Source organism: Callorhinus ursinus, unplaced genomic scaffold, assembly GCF_003265705.2.
Source record: "Callorhinus ursinus isolate GAN/ISIS: 27379988/994484 unplaced genomic scaffold, GSC_fseal_2.0 scaffold37, whole genome shotgun sequence".
NCBI classification, from domain to species: Eukaryota; Metazoa; Chordata; class Mammalia; order Carnivora; family Otariidae; genus Callorhinus; species Callorhinus ursinus.
In genome coordinates, this window is record NW_027397099.1 from 6,380,194 (window position 1) to 6,397,807 (window position 17,614).

At 59.7% G+C, this 17,614-nt stretch overlaps 1 protein-coding gene across 1 annotated transcript in view; it reads left to right on the forward strand.

Annotated features, from left to right (window-relative positions):
* ATP6V0D1 (ATPase H+ transporting V0 subunit d1) overlaps positions 1 to 17,600 on the forward strand; it is a 38,333-nt gene extending 20,733 nt beyond the window's left edge. The window contains exons 2-8 of the mRNA XM_025888749.2: positions 2,786 to 2,957; positions 11,414 to 11,592; positions 12,958 to 13,037; positions 16,364 to 16,441; positions 16,569 to 16,745; positions 16,837 to 16,914; positions 17,015 to 17,600. Coding sequence (XP_025744534.1) covers positions 2,786 to 2,957; positions 11,414 to 11,592; positions 12,958 to 13,037; positions 16,364 to 16,441; positions 16,569 to 16,745; positions 16,837 to 16,914; positions 17,015 to 17,176 — 926 coding nt within the window. The 3' untranslated portion in view covers positions 17,177 to 17,600. The remainder of the gene's footprint in view (positions 1 to 2,785; positions 2,958 to 11,413; positions 11,593 to 12,957; positions 13,038 to 16,363; positions 16,442 to 16,568; positions 16,746 to 16,836; positions 16,915 to 17,014) is intronic.
* The last annotated feature ends 14 nt before the right edge of the window (positions 17,601 to 17,614 follow it).

The window sequence follows — 17,614 nt, forward strand, 5'->3', positions numbered from 1 at the left end:
GCAAGGATGCTTTGGAGAGGAGCAGGCAGGAGGCTGGCCTGGGGCCCGGGGCCTGGACTTGCTGTCCCAGATAATAGTGGGGTCACTGGCATGAGGGGCCCTGCTAAGGGGACTGGGTTTTGCCCTGGCCTCCAGGACCAGCTGTGAGCTAGAGAGGAAGGAGTCTTCTTGCCTGAGATGGGCTCTCTGCCGGCTGCAGTGGCTGGGTGGATCAACGAACAGGTTTGGTCTGGCAGCTACCGCACTAGACGGTCTGACCCAGAGCACCACATTCCAGCCCCGGCTTCCAGCTGCTGTCGGCTCTGCAGCTTCCCCTAGTGGGGATTTGAGCACCTGCTGTGCCCTGGCCAGAACCCCCTGCCCACTTTGTTTTTCAAGCGTCACAATGTGTGATAAAGTATATTAATTTCAATACTATAGTAACAGGGATCAGTTCATATTCTCGCTCTCTGTTTCACATCCACAAAAACCACTTCGAGAGCATTAAGGATCCCTCAAAACTGATCAGTTGTGTGCAAGTAAAACCGTGTTTCTTTTGAAAAGAATTCTGTGCTTTTCCAGGGTCGAAGATGTTAAAATCTGGCACATAAAGCCCATTACTAGAGGTAGGAATACAAAGTGATGTACTATTCCAGCGACCATCAGTTATGGCTAAGAATTTTTCTTTGACAACCAAATGGGTAATTAAACATTGCAACAACTCAAGTGCCACTAAGCAAAACACCTTCTCTCACCTATGCCTTAGTCTAAGCATAGGTGGGCCTTGGCCAGACCATGGTAGGGCTGGGGAAGAATGGAACCCAGGGGAGGGACTCATGGCAGACAGCCTGGGGTGAGGACATAGGAGTGTGCACACCTCCTGGGCCAAAGGCAGCAAGGTCCATGGGGTAGAGCAGGGGGCTGGTGGCTTCTCCCTGCCCTACCTTGCCCTCGGTTCTGTCCCACTTTTGGGGGGCTGTGGAGAGAAGGAGATGTGAGCGGCAGGGCGATGGCAAGAGCAGCAGCAGGTGAAGGCCTCCTGCAGCCCTCACGAGGCTAAAGTCCACTCTGTGAGGGCCCGGGAGCCACAGAGGACATGAGTGCTGGCGGCCACCCAGGTGCCACCCAGAGCTGCAGGGGGAAGACATCTCAGCCAGGGGCACACACGCCCCTCCCTCCCTCTCACCTCCCCCCGTCACCTGCTCCTTCATCTCTCCTTTAGCACCCCTGACTCCAGGCTGGGAGCGTTCTTCTCTTGATGGGGTACAGGGGTAGGGACTTCAAGGGAATTACGTGCCACACTGACCCTTCCTTTGAAGCAGCCCCGGATAGCATGGCCCTCCGGGCCCACAGACACACAAGGGAGGCTTGATCAGGGGGGCTTGTGGAAATGTTCACGAGTGTTACCCTCTCTGTCGTCCCCTGGACAGCCTCCCCATGGGACAGAAAACACGTCATTCCTTACAGCAGAAGCCCGCCTTGGCTGTTGGGCCTTCGTACACGCACGCACGCACATATGGGTACCTTCTCGGCCACTGTCCTTGATACTGCCGTCGCTGCTCCAGTGTCCCGCATTTCAAAATCCAGGACTAAACCCACCTGCTGTCCTCACCCAACACTCTCCCCAGACTTTTGTCCATTCCCCAGTTATTTACTGAGCATGAAAACGCACCAGAGCATACTCTGTTCTAGGCCCCGGGGACACTGCAGTGGCCCCAGATCCCTGCTATCATGGAGCGTCCGGGTCCTGTGACAGGTGGAACAGTGTTACGAGGAAGAGCAGCACACGTGAAGGGACAGGGTGGGGAGGCTGCAGGAGAGGTCTTTGAAGAGGGGATGTCTGAGGAGAGAGCATTACTCTCTAGGCAGAGGGACAGGGAAGGCCCTGAGGTGAGGCCGTGCAGACGAGTGACATGCTCTTCCTTGTGTCAAGATCGCTGTGGCTGCTGGTAGAGAAGAGACCAGGGGTGGGAAACAAGGGCAAAAGCCAGGCGACTATTCGGTTGTTGCCCTCATCCCACTGGGTCTCAGCTGACCTTCCCACCCAGGACCCTTCTGCTGTTCCTCTCGTCCCTTTTCCCTGACGCTGTCCCTGATTGCTCAGAAGAGCCCGGAGGCTGGGCCTGTGTGCCTCCCGCCCTGCTTACAGCAAGGCCAGGCTTCCCTCCCAGCCTCATCTTCCCCTCACGCCACTCTTTTGTCCTCCAGGCCGCTTGTCCCTCAGGCCATCCTGTTGGCTGTTGCCCTTGTATGTCCCTGCCCCTGCCCTTTGCTGCGGCCCAGCCTGGCGTGTTCTCTCACCGTCTCTGTCCTTATGTTGGTGTTCACTCAACTCCTGCCGCCTTTACTTTATAGGCATTGTTTCTGCCCGGAGTGTGTGGGCTTGCTCTGCTAGCCCTGAGGCTCTGGCGGGCGGGGCCCGTGTCTTACCCTGCTCTAGGTTAAGGCCATCCCAGAGCCCAGCAGACAGAAGGGCCTCAAAGGCGATGGGCTGTAAATGGCACCCGGGTTGGGGTTTCCCAGGCCTTCTTGTCCTTTGGAGGAACAGTTGTTCTACTTGTGCTTGGCCTCTGAGGCCCAGTGTACTGGCTCATGGCCCAAGGGTCTGGGACATCTCTGGAGCCTTGGCCTGACTGCCCTGGAAGTAGGGCCTGAGCCAACAGGGAGGTGAAGGCAGGGTAGCAGCAGGCCACAACTCCAGGGGAGAGCCTGGGGCCCAGAGTCCGGGTGGGGATGAGGTCTTGGGGTGCTGGGGAGGCTCAGCATGGCCGACCCTCACGCCCCCACCCCCTGCCTCGGCTTTCAGACCTGAAGCTGCACCTGCAGAGCACTGACTACGGCAACTTCCTGGCCAATGAGGCCTCGCCGCTGACCGTGTCGGTTATTGATGACCGGCTTAAGGAGAAGATGGTGGTGGAGTTCCGCCACATGAGGAACCACGCCTATGAGCCCCTCGCCAGCTTCCTGGACTTCATTACGTAAGTGTGGCCTGGAGTGCCTTCCCCTCCCACTGGGCAGCATAGCTATACCTGCTGCGGCTGGTCTAGCATGGGCTCAGGCCAGCTGCCCGCAGGGTCTTCCTGGGCCGTGTGGCTGGACTGGCCGTTCGGCAACCCTGGACCTCCAGGCCACCACCAGCCACTTCAGTGCTGCCTGGGAAGCTGGTGGGCAGGCAAGAGTGTCCCACACTGTCGTGTTGGATGAAGCCCCTTTCCCTGCACCCCTGGCATTACAGAAATTGGGGTGGGGAGACCAGGGATGATGGGAGCACTTTTTCTCCCTCACCCTGCAGCATGCATACTGAACACTTGCTAGGTCCCCACTTTCCATCCTGGGGTCAGGGCTAAGGGGATGGGCAGAGCTCTGGGGAGCCAGGTTCTTGGAATGCACCAGTCAGGCGCTCTGGCCCTGTCTGGGCTGAGGCCCATTCTCCATCTTCTCTGTCCATGGCCTTGGGTCTTAGGGAAAAGGGGGAGTCTGAACACCTGGCTACCTTTCCCATTTCCCCAGGTCCCCATGCTTATGACCCTTGACTGCCTGGCTTCCCCACTGTCTAACCCCTCGGTGTAGCCCTGCCTCTACTAGGCTTCTGGAGAAGCTGAGCAGAGGAAAGGCCGCTAGGTCCTGTAGGCTGAGGGGGAGGGGCACGTGGATGAGGCAGCCCCTGCTTGCCAGGTATGCCTGTGGAAACGGAACTAGAGAGGCTCCCTCTGCCGGGATAGCCCAGGAGCCAGGAGCCAAGCCTGGTGAACAAAGAGACGGCCCCAGAGGTGTGATTGGTGGCTAGCTTAAATGAGTGGGCGCTGCGTTAGTGGAGTGTGTGAGTGTGTGTTGTGGGGAAGCATTTCCAGGTACTCTATGGGCACTGTCGAGCTTTTACCATTCCCTCATTTTGGTGCTCCCACCCGCCTCCTTGGCACCTGGCACACCTGCCTGGCTAGGTGCTTCCTGCCTGCCCTGCTTCTCACACCTAGCAAAGAGAAGCCACTTACTCAAGATCTACTTGCTCAAGGAGGGGCTGCAGCCAGCAGGGCTCCCTCCTTGGGTGGAGGCCACAGGCTGGGACCCTTGAAGGGCTCAGGGAACCTGCCCAGGCTGGGAAGCAGTCTCTTTCCCAGTCACAGGTCTCCTTTCTTGGGACCTCCTTGCTGTCCTGGCTGGGCCTGGAATTGCACCTCCCTGGCTCTGGTCAGGGTACAGACTACATGACATGGTCTTTCTGGGGCGGGAGGCCAGAGATGGGGCATGTCTTGTGCTGCTGAGTCGGGGTCACGCTGGAGCATCCCATGTGTCTGTCAGTCAACCCCCTGGCCTGGGCCTGCGAATCCCTTGCCCCAAGGCCAGAGCTGGGGACATACCAGGAAGCAATGCATTTATTACCAGAGTCCAGCCTTCACCTTGTTTGCACAAGGCTCTTTCAGCTTCCTGATGAATGTTCTGGCTTTGCCAGCTAGGCTGGCCAGAGAAGGCCTGACCCATGCCAGTGGTCAGAGGGCAGTTGTCATCCATCCCACTGCCCGCTTGGCCACCTGCCTGTGCAGCTAGCTCCTGGCCTTTCTTGGTACCCTTAGAGGCTTGGTCGCAGCCTGCCAGGCCATGAAACTGGAGAGGGCTCCGAGCGTGACTGAGGCCGCACAGCCGCCAGCTCTTTGCTGGAGGTTGGCTGCAAGCAGCAAGCGTGCTTAAAGCAGCCAAGCACTATCCTGTGGCAGGCCGTCACTTCCCCGCCCCTTCCATTCATGGGTGATCGTGGCTTAAGTCTTCCCATCTCCTCACTCCTGCCCTCACTCAGGAAGAGCTCAGCAGCCACGTGTCAGCCTGTCTGAGCCTGTGGCTGTTCGTTCCATGACCTCGTCATCTCCAGTGACCCGCTCCTCTGCTCTCCACTCCAGCCGCCCCCACTGATGGCTACCCAAGGCCATGTCACTACTGGAACTGTTCCACCCCAAAATCGCTGAGTCAGCCTCCCCCCCCACCCACCCACAGTCTTCAGGCCCTCCAGCCCACTCTCAGTCCCTTGTGGGACGCGGGTTCCGGACTCAGCAGGACACTGGGCCTTGCTTCCTCCCCTGCTGCCCCTTCTGTCTTCATTTTCTTCCCTCCCCAGCTGAGGTTCCCTGGTCCATCATTTGAGCACTCTTCTGCCAGCATCCGCAGCTCTGTTGGCTGCCCGTCTTTTGGTCCCGCCCTGGCTGGCAGCCCCCCAGCCCTGGAGGAATCCCAGCAGCCTCCGGCCTGGAGGCGCCCTCCCCCACCTCCACAGCCTGGAGCAAAGCTGGGGAAGCCGGCCTTGGGCGGTGATCCCTGCTGCCAGACGTGCTGCTCACCATCACAGCTGGCCTCGGCTTGTCTTTGCCGGGCCGGCCGCTTGCCCTCCCTACCCAGCACCCCGCAGCCCCCCGCCAAGGTTGGGAGAGCACCTCACCATCTTGCACACCACTCCCCTCCTGCCCCCAGCCTTCTCTCTGGGCAGATGGCCCGCCTTCCTCCTCCATGGAGAGACTAGAAACCAGTCACCTCCCAGCACTGCATCTGTGTCCCCAACCCTGATCCGAAGGCAGAGGCTCCCTCTTCTCTTGGGTCCTTCTGCCAGAGTCCCGAGCCCCACTCCCTGGACCCTGACTGGCCACTCACCTGTACTCACCTGTCTGTACAGCCACCTTCCCCTTCCAGGTTCTTCCCATCAGCATCTGAACAGCGCAGGTCTCTCACACGTTAAAAACCCACCTCCTGGGGCCTACGATTTTACATGCACTATCTGTTCTCTCACCCCTGCCCCCAGCCCTGCCCATCCTTCGCGTCCCCAGTCTGCTCCCAGCCCTCCCATCACTCACCACAAGGCCCTGACCAAGGTCACCGCTGACCTTTATGCGGCAAGATTTCCAGGCCTCATCAGGAGCCACAGCCCTCTCACCCTCCCGCCCACAGCATGTCTGCCATTTCACTCCTGCCTCCCTGTCTGCTCTTCTCCTCCACTCCACCTCCTCCTCTTCCTCCTTTCTGGGTCATCCCACAGTGTTGCAGAAAGAGGGGATCCCTTCTGTCAGGGCCAGGGCCCGTCCAGGGCAGCTCCCCGAGACAGGGAACTCACACCTGGCTTCTCTGAGGAGGTGGCTGTGTGGCTGAGGGGAAGGGTGTTTACAGGAAGAATTAGAGGAGGGGGGCTTCTGGCCTGAGGGAACCGTACATGTCCTGAGCAGCTGGATCATGGAGCCTCCAATCCTAGGGATGTCCAGAGGAATGTAACCAGAGAGGAGAGTGTGGTTACCTCAGGGAGGGGAGGCGTCTGCCAGTGGCTCCATCCTGAGTGTGACTACTTGAAGGGACCGTGCCATCACTGTCCCCAGACAAAGCTGGCCCCACGGGGGTGGAGGTTGGGACCACCATGAGAGATCAACTTGGCTCCATCCCTCAGAGTGGCGGGAACAGGATTCCCCAGGAGGTGATGGGTTCCTTGTCACTGAAGGTGTGCAAAAAGAAGGAGGTCAAGGCCTTTTCTGCCCTCCCCTGGTGAAAGACAGTGTCCCATGGTTTTGTAGATCCCTTTGGCTAACACACATGACCAGTATCAGCTCTGGGCTAGGCCCGGCGCCAGGAGGGAGGGGCGTGTGAATGCAGTGGGATGTCGGTGCCGGTGGCGGTGTAGACAGCTCCTGCAGAGGCCTGTGGGCAGCTGCTACAAACAGAGCCAGGGTCATAGGAGGCTTCCCGGCATGAAGAGGACTCCAGGATCAGGTGGAGTTAGAGAGGCTGCTCAGGAGAATGGGTGGCGAGAGCAGAGGCAGCTGTCTTGTGTGGGGGCAGACAGGCCTTGAGCAAGCGAGAATAGTAGTGAAGTAGGCTGTCATCAGTCGTGTGGTCTTGAAACGATTTAGCTCAATTTCGTGGTGATAAATGTAATATGTCACTATACCAAGGGTCCTCTCTGGGCCTAGCCATTAACTTGCTTTGAGACTTGGGATGGAGCCTCTATTAGGGTCTTTTGGCATTGGGACGGGCATCTTGGTCTGGGCCATTCCGTGATGGCTTCCCAGAGGAGAGTAGGCCTGAAAGGGTAGCTGGGACAGTTGCTTGTGGGAGGTGAGTCTGGTCTCTGGGAAGTTTCAGGTGGGCCGCAGAGGCTTTGTCTTTAGATGTGAGCCTCCCTGGAGGGTGCCTTCCCCCGTGAGCAGCAGCCAGGTACCCGTTGGCAGAGCTTGGGCCTGGTAAGTGGCACCATCTGGGAGAGGTGAGGTCCAATCTTTCTTCTGTACCAGGGACCTCAGTGCCACCAGCTGGAGTGGGTAGCTGGAAGGAGGCTTTGTCCCAGGACAGTGGCCTCCAGTACCCAGTGGCCCTTTTAGCATACCTGCCATTCTCCCCAGAACTTTTTGCACCACGGGCCACAGAGGCATCAGGTTACCTTAGGTTACTCCCTATCAGGTTACTCCCTCTCCTGGCCCTTTAGCCCTCTCTTTCTACAACCACTGTTTTTGGGTCCCAGCAGGGTCTCTACAGCTGGGGCTCTAGACCTGCCATGGTTTTGTTTTGTTTTGTTTTTTTTTAAGGTTTTATTTATTTATTTGACAGAGAGAAACACAGCTAGAGAGGGAACATAAGCAGGGGGAGTGGGAGAGGGAGAAGCAGGCTTCCCGCCAAGCAGGGAGCCTGACGTGGGGCTTGATCCCAGGACCCTGGGATCATGACCTGAGCCGAAGGCAGACACTTAACGACTGAGCCACCCAGGCGCCCCAGACCTGCCATGGTTTCTGGGTCTGCATTAGACCTGTCTCCGGCCTTGAGGGAGAGCTAGCAGTGACTCTTTTCCGGAGACTGAGGGAGAGCTCACAGGAGCTCTTCAAGACCCAGAAGGCTTAGGTCAAGTGCGAAGACCCAGCTGGGCCTCTGAGGAGGGGCAGGATTTTGATGATAAGGTCAGGGACTCATTAGCTCTGCTGTGGGCTGCATTTCGGTTATCCTGTTTGCAGAGGGGAGACTGCGGCTTGACAGGTAGTGTGCTGAGGCCACGACTTGGTATCTCTGTACACCTTTTGCCCTGGGCAGGGCTCTGCAGGACTCTGATGTGATTGAGCACAAATACTGTTTATGAGCAGCCTCTGCTGGGAGCTGTAGGATGGACAGACTGGCAGAGGTACCTAGCCGTTGGGGGCTCCTCACCAGTGCCAGGCCAGCGCCCAGGGCCAGGATGATGAGAACAGGGAAGCAAGCCATGCTTCTCCAGCAGGTGGCGCCAAAGGGTGCAGCAGAGGGACCAGGCTTGGCTAGGGGCTCTGAAGACTTCTTGGAAGAAGGGGCTTCCTAAACCCCAACCCGAGACTTCTGTGGGCCCAAGCTGAGTCTTATAGGCTCAGGGTGAGGGAGGGCCTCTGGGCAGAGGAATACAGACTCCCCACTCCCCACCCTACAAGGGCCTCTTTGGCCTGGCGGGCAGCCGCCTGTCCACTCCCCAGCTGTCTTCCTCTGGAGGGAGATGCTGACCAGCTGGAACCTCATTTTCTCCTGTTGAGGCCAAATGAGGGGAGGACTGGTGGAGTGGCTTTCTGGGGGCAGGGAGGCAGCTGCTGAAGCCAGGCGAAGAGGAGGAGGAGGATTTCCCTGCCTGCTGAAGGCCTTGGCCTTGGGGGAGAAGCAAACAGCCAGCACCATCTCTGCCAGGCCTGCTCTGCCTCTTTTCTCCCAGGAAAGATGATTCTGGCTCTCACTGGGCCGGGGAGAAAAGCAGGGGCTGCTTCTGCAGCAACCTTGTCATTGACTCAGGGAGAGGGAAGAGCAGGGCCTGGCACAGGATTATCCAAGGCTGGCCTAGCCTGGGTTAGAATGGGGCCCTGGAAGGGGCTGGGGTATGTGATCAGAAGTGGCCCTTAATTGGCTCAGAATTTTCCTTGGTGCCCAGCCAGGACTTCTAGCAGGAGAGGCTGGGGGTAGCTAGGGGCTGCTACCAGTGGCCCCCACGTCTGCTCTCAGGCCTGAAACGTGAATCACAGCTGGCCTGTTCCACACCACTGGAGGGAAACAGTGAAGCTGGGATGGTAGAGTCTTCCCGCAGGGCTCTCCCCTGAGTCCCCACCAGGACCCTGAGGAGTATGAGCGCTTCCCCTGGACCCTCACCCCAGCCCACCCCCAACATAAACAGATACCCTGAGTTGTGGACACAAGGAGTGGGGAGGTTTAGAGAAAGAAAACTGGCTTGTGGGGATCCCTCTGAGAAGACAAGGCTAGATGGGGAGTGTAGTGCCGGGGCATGGGGACCCTGGAAATGGGGACATAGAGCTCAACTGCCCAGTGGCATGGCAGGGCCGAGTGCCTGTACTCTTTCTTCCTTTTTTGGACAGTGGGGTTGCTGATGCTGGTGGTTTTGGGATCAATAGGATAATAAAGGCCTAAGAAGTATGTTCTTCCCCCTGTCCCTGTCCAAAGGGTTGTGCGAGTGTAGAAGAGCATCTTCGGGGGGGGGGGCGGGGGTCTTTGTGGCAGTCTTGGGGAACAGGACGGCTGGAGTGGGGCTGGATGGGGTGCAGGTAGAGGGCTGCGGGAGGTGACATGTAGTCCTGTGGTACTGTGCTACAGGAGATTCCGGAGGCATTGGGAACGAGGGATGCTGTCTGGGGTGGAGGGGATACAGGCTTGGGCTGGAGGCCAAGGCACAGAGCTCTAGCGAGCTTTCTCTGAGGTCCCTCTGCTCTGCCAGCTCTGTCAGGTCAGGGGCAGAAGGCTGGCCATTTGGACTTCTTGGCTTGCAGCTACAAATGGGCCCCGCCTGAAGCCCTCAGTTTGAGAAGGGGGGGGCCTGTCTCTTTTCAGTGCACATCCTGTCGCTGACCCAGCCGGTTTGGGGGCGGAGAGAGGGCAGCTGCCTGGCCCCAAGCCCAGGAGAGCAGAGGTCGCAGCGGGGCGCTGGGCTGGGTGGGAGCTGGGGGAGGGCGCAGTAAGAAGGGGGAGTGGGGGTCAGGCCAGGACAGGAGCTGTGACTTCTTCCTCCTGCTGCCTTCCTGGAGGGCCTTGTGGGAGCTCCCCACATGGCTGGGCTCTGACTTGAGGCCTGGGCCACCCCTTTCCCATTTTTCTCTTGGTATTTAGGGCCACTGCTCACCAGGGGTCTTCTGTGGACAGCTTCAGCCTTCCTAGGACAGGGGCCTACCTGTGGGCCACCGAAAAGCTAGGGCCAGGCCTGTGCTCAGTAGCTGTTCAGGGCAGAAGCCTCCACCCCGGCTCTGACCCTTCAGTGGTACCCCGCCCCCCGGGGCCTCATCCACTCCCTTGTTCCCCGAGCTCATCACTGGTGACAGGCTGGAGAAATGTTGTGGTTACTGCCACCTGACTGTGCGTGGGGCCTTCCCCCGTTTTCACCCAGTGCCCACATAGGCGACTATACGGCTCTGCCTCAGCTCCTTTGTGGCATTGTCTTAAAGGTCGGAGGCAGAGCTTGCCCCTTGCCAAGTCTGCGGCGGGCCGCCCCACCCTCCCCAGCTCCATAGCCCCCTCTGCTGCCCATGCGCTCTCCAGAGCGCAGAGCCAGGGGAGCCTCGGCCTGGGATGACCTGAGTTCCGCCTCCGGGCCTCTGGGTCTCCTCCAGGCCTCCTGGCTGGATACCTGGCCTCGGCCTCTGGCCCTGGGGAGGAGGCGGTGCTCTGCCTTTGGAGCGGGGCTGCAGAGGGCAGCTATCTACCTGTTTCATCTCTGCCTGACCTGGGGCCCTACTTCAGAGGGGCCCTCCCACTGGCTCCTTCTGGCCTTGCCTCCTTCTCTGCTCTCTCCCCACTCTACCCCTCAGCCTTTTCTCTCCCTGATAACCACCCCCCACCCCCCAGCCTTCCCCACCCAGCAGCCAGATTGACCCTAATGGGACTGTGGGACTCCCTGCCTACATCCTGCTCATGGATCCCTAGCGCTCAAAATGCAGTCAGGGCCCTGAGCCTGGCCTGGAGTACCCGTGTCCAGGCCCCAGCCTGCTGGCTGCACCGGCCTGGTTCCCTCCCTCTGCAGCCCTGATCTGTGCCCAGTTCCTCGAATGCGGCGGGCACTCATGAATGCCTCCAGGCCTTTGCACACACTGTTCCTCCTTCCCAGAACACACTTTCATCTCCCAGTTCTTTCATCCCCCAGGCTGGCCTTGCAACCCCCCCCTCCTTGTGCCCTGCTGGAACTGTTCACACTGTGGGGTAGTTACCTGTTCCCAACCACTGAAGGGGGCGTGAATCTGTGCCACACCCCCAGGGGAGGGTCCGTGTGTGTCCTGGACTCCTGGTGCTGGAATATAGGGGTGCACCTGGGCAGGGAGGTGAGCCAATGGTGCTGGCCCGCAGCATTCTCGAGGCGGCATCACCATGGAGGGGCTGGGGACCTGTGCGGGGTGGGGGCAGGGCACAGTGCTGGACAAGGACTTGCAGACCCCTCTTCCTGACCAGCTTCCCTGCTGTTGTATGCCTCTCGCAGTTACAGCTACATGATTGACAATGTCATCCTGCTCATCACGGGCACGCTGCACCAGCGCTCTATCGCCGAACTTGTACCCAAGTGCCACCCGCTAGGCAGCTTTGAGCAGATGGAGGCTGTGAACATTGCGCAGACACCTGCCGAGCTCTACAATGCCATTCTGGTGGACACGCCCCTGGGTGAGCCACTGGGGCGGAGGGGGGAGGTGGGGAGCAGTGCCTCCATGTGGGGTTCCTGTGGGGACCCCTGGGGGGTGATGCTGAGCCAGAAAGGGAGGCCTGCCCCCTGCTGCTTATCTTTCTCTTTCCGTAGACTTCCCTCTCATTCTCTCACCCTGCCTTCTGCTCCTTTCCTGTTGCTTTTGCTAGGCCAGGCAGGCTACCCCCAGGGCCTGACTCGGAGCATGTAACTTTGTGAAACTGGCCAATTTCTCAGGATGCGGAGGAGGGCGGAGCTCATGGAGAGGGGAGAGGCCCGGGTCCCTCAGAGTCTTGGGAGCTCAAACTGTGCTTGATTGTGGCCCCAAGCTGGGCCAGAGTGGCTGGCTGCCTGTGAGGCAGAAGAGGGAAGCAAATAGCTTCACTAGCCTCCGCAGAGCAGGTCCCAGGGGCCAGGTCAGGCAGTGTCCGGCAGGATGCAGGGTTCGTGTCAGAGGCCAAGAAAGGAAGGGGAACTGGGAGCTTCCTGCAGGGCCCCACCTAGGCAGTGCTGGCTCCTGCCTGCCTTGGAGGCTGGGGAGAAGGCACTAAGGCTGTCGCCAGCTAGTGCCCTCATAGCCCCAATCCGCGTCCGCAGGGCACCACCTCCGGGAAGCCTCCAGGGTTAAACCACTGGGTTACAAGCTGCCCTTGTTTCTGTACTAAGAGGCCTGAGCGCTACCTGCTGGGCATATCTGCCATAGACTGTCCCAGTAACTCTGAGCTGGTTCTGGGCTGTTTGTGGCTTCTCAGTTTCTCCATCTTTAAAGAAGAGATAGACCAGTGAGCTTGAGGGCCCCTGTCAGGAGAGGGGGCTCTGTCCTGCTCTGGCCTCCACTTTCAGCCCAACAGTGGCCCTCTGGGTCACTGGTCCATGCCCAGCCAGCTCATTCCTTGTCTGAAAGAGAAGGAGGCTGGTTTCCCAAGTGTGGGCCCCAGGCCCTCCCGGGGGTTGCAGATCTGTGGGCATCAGACCCCAAATCCACAGCTGCCCCTTAAGGAAGGAGGATGTCATGGCCTCTTATGCAAGTCTGTCTTTGGCATGGTCTGAGCTTGGGTCTGCCCCAGAGGCGATTAGATCATGTTATGGCTGGCCGCCTCTTTATAAATCAGTTTTAGGAGCAGGGATGCAGGAGAAGCTCAGGTCAGTGCACATGGCCCCGAGTATTGCTTCTTCCACTTCTAAAGCAATTGCCCAGGTGGGGTTGAGGGGGCCCCCAACCCCCAGGCAGTCGGGCCTTGTGGCAGGAGCCCTCTGTGCCCTGCAGGGGTGGTTGAACAGCAGCTGAATTCTTGCCTAGGCTGAATCCAGTCACCCACCCTCACCCCCACGTCTTTCTTCCCCAGCGGCCTTTTTCCAGGACTGCATTTCAGAGCAGGACCTTGATGAGATGAACATCGAGATCATCCGCAACACGCTCTACAAGGTAGTGCCCTTGCCCGTGGTGGGGGCTGGCCTCTAGGCAGGGGCCCCCTGGTGTGGTGAGCTGGTGGTTTAGGTGGGTGCTGGGACAAGACGCAGCTGCACCAGGCTCCTATCCTGGGGGCTTATCCACTGACTTGCTGGCTCCCACGATGGGTGCAGGCTGCATGGAACAGGTTCTCCATCTCGTGCTGCCTGCGGCAGGCCCTGATAAGATCAGCAGGAGTGGCTGGTGCCCCACAGCTTGGCCTGTCAGAGCTGGCTCCTGGATGGCCGCTCCCCCCCGCATCCAAGAGGGTCACGGGCCACCACCCAGGCCAAAGCTTTCAGGTTTACCCCACCTGGACTGTTGCCAGCAGGGACAGGCTTTGAGCAGAGGCAACACTGTGCTCGGTTATGGTGGAGGGAGGGACCCAGCCAGGTGTAGCCAGGTCACCATGTCCTTCTCGGGTTTCCAGGCCTAGAACCAGTGTCACGTCCCAGCATCCGCATCCCCCACCCACCTTCTGCTTCCCCCTAGGCTATGGCACAGGTTCGTGACCCCTGGAGATAGAGTGAGCATGGGATTCATGGGTCCGCACTGCCCTGGCCCAGAGAGGCTAGGAGCAGGGCTGGGAGCCAAGGCAGGGGGCCGGCCAGGGACCAGTGAAGGACGTTTGGGACAGACTGGGCTCTGGCTGTAGTGAGGCACTGAGCTGTGGTGCCAGGACCCCTGATGGGCTGCAGCTAGGACCATGGATCAGGCCCCGAAGTGGGGGCTGAGGATAGCCCAGGCCAAGGGCCCTGCTGACCTAACCCTGAGAACATCTGTCGGTCGGATCTTTACAGTGATGTTCTTCTCCTGCCCGGGTTGGAGCTAGGGGACCAACAGAGGGCCGCCGCCTGAGCTGAGGCCCTCCAGTCTCCCTCCAGGAATCTGGGCTAGAGTGCAAGGGAGGCTCTGGGGGTAGGTGAGGAGCCTGCTTGTAGGTTGCAGTGGTGTAGGCACATGCAGAAGCAAGCATGGAACGTGGGCCAAGTGGCAAGCGGTTTGCCGTGGAAGTGCAGGTTTCAGATGGACAGCAGGACACAGGTCTGGAAAAAGAGGCAGGCACAGGATCAAGTCACCCAGGGCCTGCGGTGCCAGGCCAGAGTTTGGACTGTATCCTGTGGACGGGGTCAGCCAGTGAAGGTTTGCCACAGCAGGGCAGAGTGTCATCAGAAAGCCCCCTCTGGCTGCGATGTGGAGGACAGAGCGGAGAGGTGAGACTGAGCTAGGAAGATCGCCGGCTTCTTTAATCCTCAGGACTGCCCGAGGAGCGAGGGGGGCGTCAGTATCCACACTGGTAAGATGAGGAAACTGAGGGCTCAGAGAAGCAGGGTGGGTGGCCTGAAGCCACTTGCTAGACTCTGGCAGCCCTGGATCACACCTGGCTCAGCCTGTTTGCACAGCACGTGCTCTCCTCTGCCCCGCTAACAGGGAGGCAGGCCAGGCAGTCAGCCGAGGCTGTGCGTGCGCACACCATCTGAGTGCTCCCGCCCGCCCAACTGGCCTGCTGCCGGGATCCCTGCCCTGAGACTGGGTGAGGGGTGCGGCTGTCCCCCCAGCCTCACCCACACCCTCACCGGGCCTGACTGGTTCTAGCTGGAGTCACTGGCGAGGGCTGCTCGGGCACCAGCTCGTAAACACGGATCCAAGGCTGAGGGCGCCATGCCAGGACCGCCCGCTCGTCAGGCAGTGTCCCAGCCCAGTGGCCACAGATTGGAGATTAGACGGACCCTCAACCGCCTGGCGGGTGGGAGCTGTAGGCAGCTGGTGCAGCAGCCGTGGGCTGGCAGGCTCCAGGGGACGGGGTGGGGGTGGGGAGGTAACCCTGGTACCTGGGCCTTTGGGGTCTTGCCAGTTTCTTCAGCTGCCCTAGCATCCTGAAGAGAGTCTGGGCCTATCCCACCACCTCCCCCGACCCTGGGCTCAGCCTCTCCAGGGACTGGTAAGGCTCGGGGAAGGCTGGTGGCTTCCCCACAGATTGGAGCTGCAGGCCCCACCGGGGCTAGCCTGGAGATTTGGGCACAGCCAGCTTGGCTGGCCGTGGGGAGAAAAGTGGCTGGGGACAGTCCTAGAGGAACTAAATCACCACCAAGCATGGTAGGATTGGCAGATTGGTTTCTGCCACCCAAGCCCTCTGATTCCTGGGGATCTGCTGTGCTGGGGTCCACTCTCTCCTTCCAGGTTTCTGGCGCCCTGACGTGTTCTAGACTTCTGTTTCCTGTGACCCGAGTGGTCACCACAGGCCTCCTCCTGAGCCCGGCTTGCCCCGTGCTGCTGGCCAGGCTCTGCCTGTGCTTGTGGACTCTTGAGTCTCATCTCACCTCCTTGGGGCAGCAGAACCCGGGGCCCCAAACACCTAGTGGTGGGTGGAAAGGTCTCCGAACCTTGGAGGGCAGACCTCAGTGCCGAAAGCTTTCTACGCCTCCCAGCTCTGACCCTCAACCCTGAAGAATAATCTCTAGCCTGTGGAGCTCCTGTGACCAGGCCACCAGAAAGGACCCAGGAGGATCTGAGTGAAGGGAGCTCCCTGGGGGGCGCCGCAAGACCATCCCCTCTCTCTTGACAGGTGCCTGGTTGGTTTTATGAATGAACGGGTGCTGGCAGGGAACTAGGGCCTGAGCTGACCTGTCCTTTCCTCATGCCCAGCAGATCCAATTTGTCCGGGCAGGATGTGCTCGTTCCCACCACAGCCCATGGGCCCAGCCATTGCACTGCAGGGCTGACGTCTGTGCAAGCAATAACCATCCCTCAGCAGGAGCGGGGCTGACAATTTGCTTGCCGCTTCATGATGCCTGGGAGCTACCTGAGGGATGGAAGGAGTTCTGTGAGGTGGGGTGCCAACAGGGACCAGGGCACCCAGGCTGGGCTGTCTCCGTGAACTCTCAGGAGTCACCTTCCTTCCCCAAGCCCATCAACTTGTGGTTTGCTGAGGCTGAGGAGGGGAGGTTTGGGAGAAAGGCAGGCAGAACAGCTGGGGGCAGACCGAGCCCCCTCTGAGCCTGGCCTCCTGTGGGATGACGGTGTAGGGGCGTGTAGGGGGCAGTGCACCATGACGCAGATGGTCGGCCAGAAATTGCTCTGTCACTCCTGGGTGCCAAGAGACAGTAGGCCAACTGATTGACGGTTGGAATTTGTGGATGTTTCCGAGGCTCTGACCTGGGGGCTGCCTGGCCAGTCCATGGGTGTGATGTTTGGACTCACCATGCAGGGGACTGGGGAGGGAAAGAGGGAGCTGTGAGGAGGAGGCCAGGCAGGTCCCCCAGTTCCTTGCCTGGGTTGAGTAAGCCCCCTGCTCTGCACAGGCCTACCTGGAGTCCTTCTACAAGTTCTGCACACTACTGGGCGGGACCACAGCCGATGCCATGTGCCCCATCCTGGAGGTAAGTGCCTGCCCACCCTCCCACCTGCCGGTCCCTGGTAGCCCGGGCTTAGGGGAGGCCCTGACAGCTGACTGGCAACTGCCCCCTTCCACCTCCCTCTCGCTGTGCCTGTGCCTCGGCCCCACAGTTTGAAGCCGACCGACGAGCCTTCATCATCACCATCAACTCGTTCGACACAGAGCTGTCCAAGGAGGACCGTGCCAAGCTCTTTCCGCACTGCGGGAGGCTCTACCCGGAGGGCCTGGCCCAGCTGGCTCGGGCTGATGACTATGAGCAGGTGAAGAGTGTGGCCGACTACTACCCGGTGAGTGCCCTGGCTACAGCATGATGGGCAGGCATACGGGCATCTGCATCCCCACCTCACACTCATGCTGTCCATCCCTCCCCTGGGCCAGGAGTACAAGCTGCTCTTCGAGGGCGCAGGCAGCAACCCTGGAGACAAGACCCTGGAGGACCGATTCTTCGAGCATGAGGTGAGGGGTTGCTCCCCTGCTCATCGTAGGGAGGGTTGGTGGCCCGGGCCTGACTCTGCGGTCACGGACACCTGCACACCACGCCTGCCTCTGTCTGTAGGTGAAACTGAACAAGCTGGCCTTCCTGAACCAGTTCCACTTTGGTATCTTCTACGCCTTTGTGAAGCTCAAGGAGCAAGAGTGTCGCAACATTGTGTGGATTGCCGAGTGCATTGCCCAGCGCCACCGCGCCAAGATCGACAACTACATCCCCATCTTCTAGTGCCCTGGCCCGAGGATGCCCACAAGTGTGTGTCTGCGTGTGCTGTGACAGCCCATGGTTCACATGCCTGCCCTGGGGGGTAGCACGTTGTCTTAGTGACTTTCGGTTTCCCTGACCCTCTCCGAGATGGCTCTTGGGCCTGAAAAGGGGCTGGGCACCTGCTCTCCCTACCAAGGATGGACCAATTCCCCCTCTCCCCTACCCCCGCCCCAAGGAGGCCCCCTCAGCCCTATGTTTACAGCCACTGACATGTCTGAGAAGCATGTGGTCACTTCCCTGAGAACCCCTGGGGCAGCGTGAGCCTCCTCTTTCCTCTGTGGTTGGCCCAGGGGAAGGATAGAGTACGTGTCCTTGAGGCATAGCTCTGCAACCCTGTCCCTCAGCTCTGCCCCCTGAGACAATAAACTGCCCTCTCTAAGCCTAACTGTCTGTTGTCTC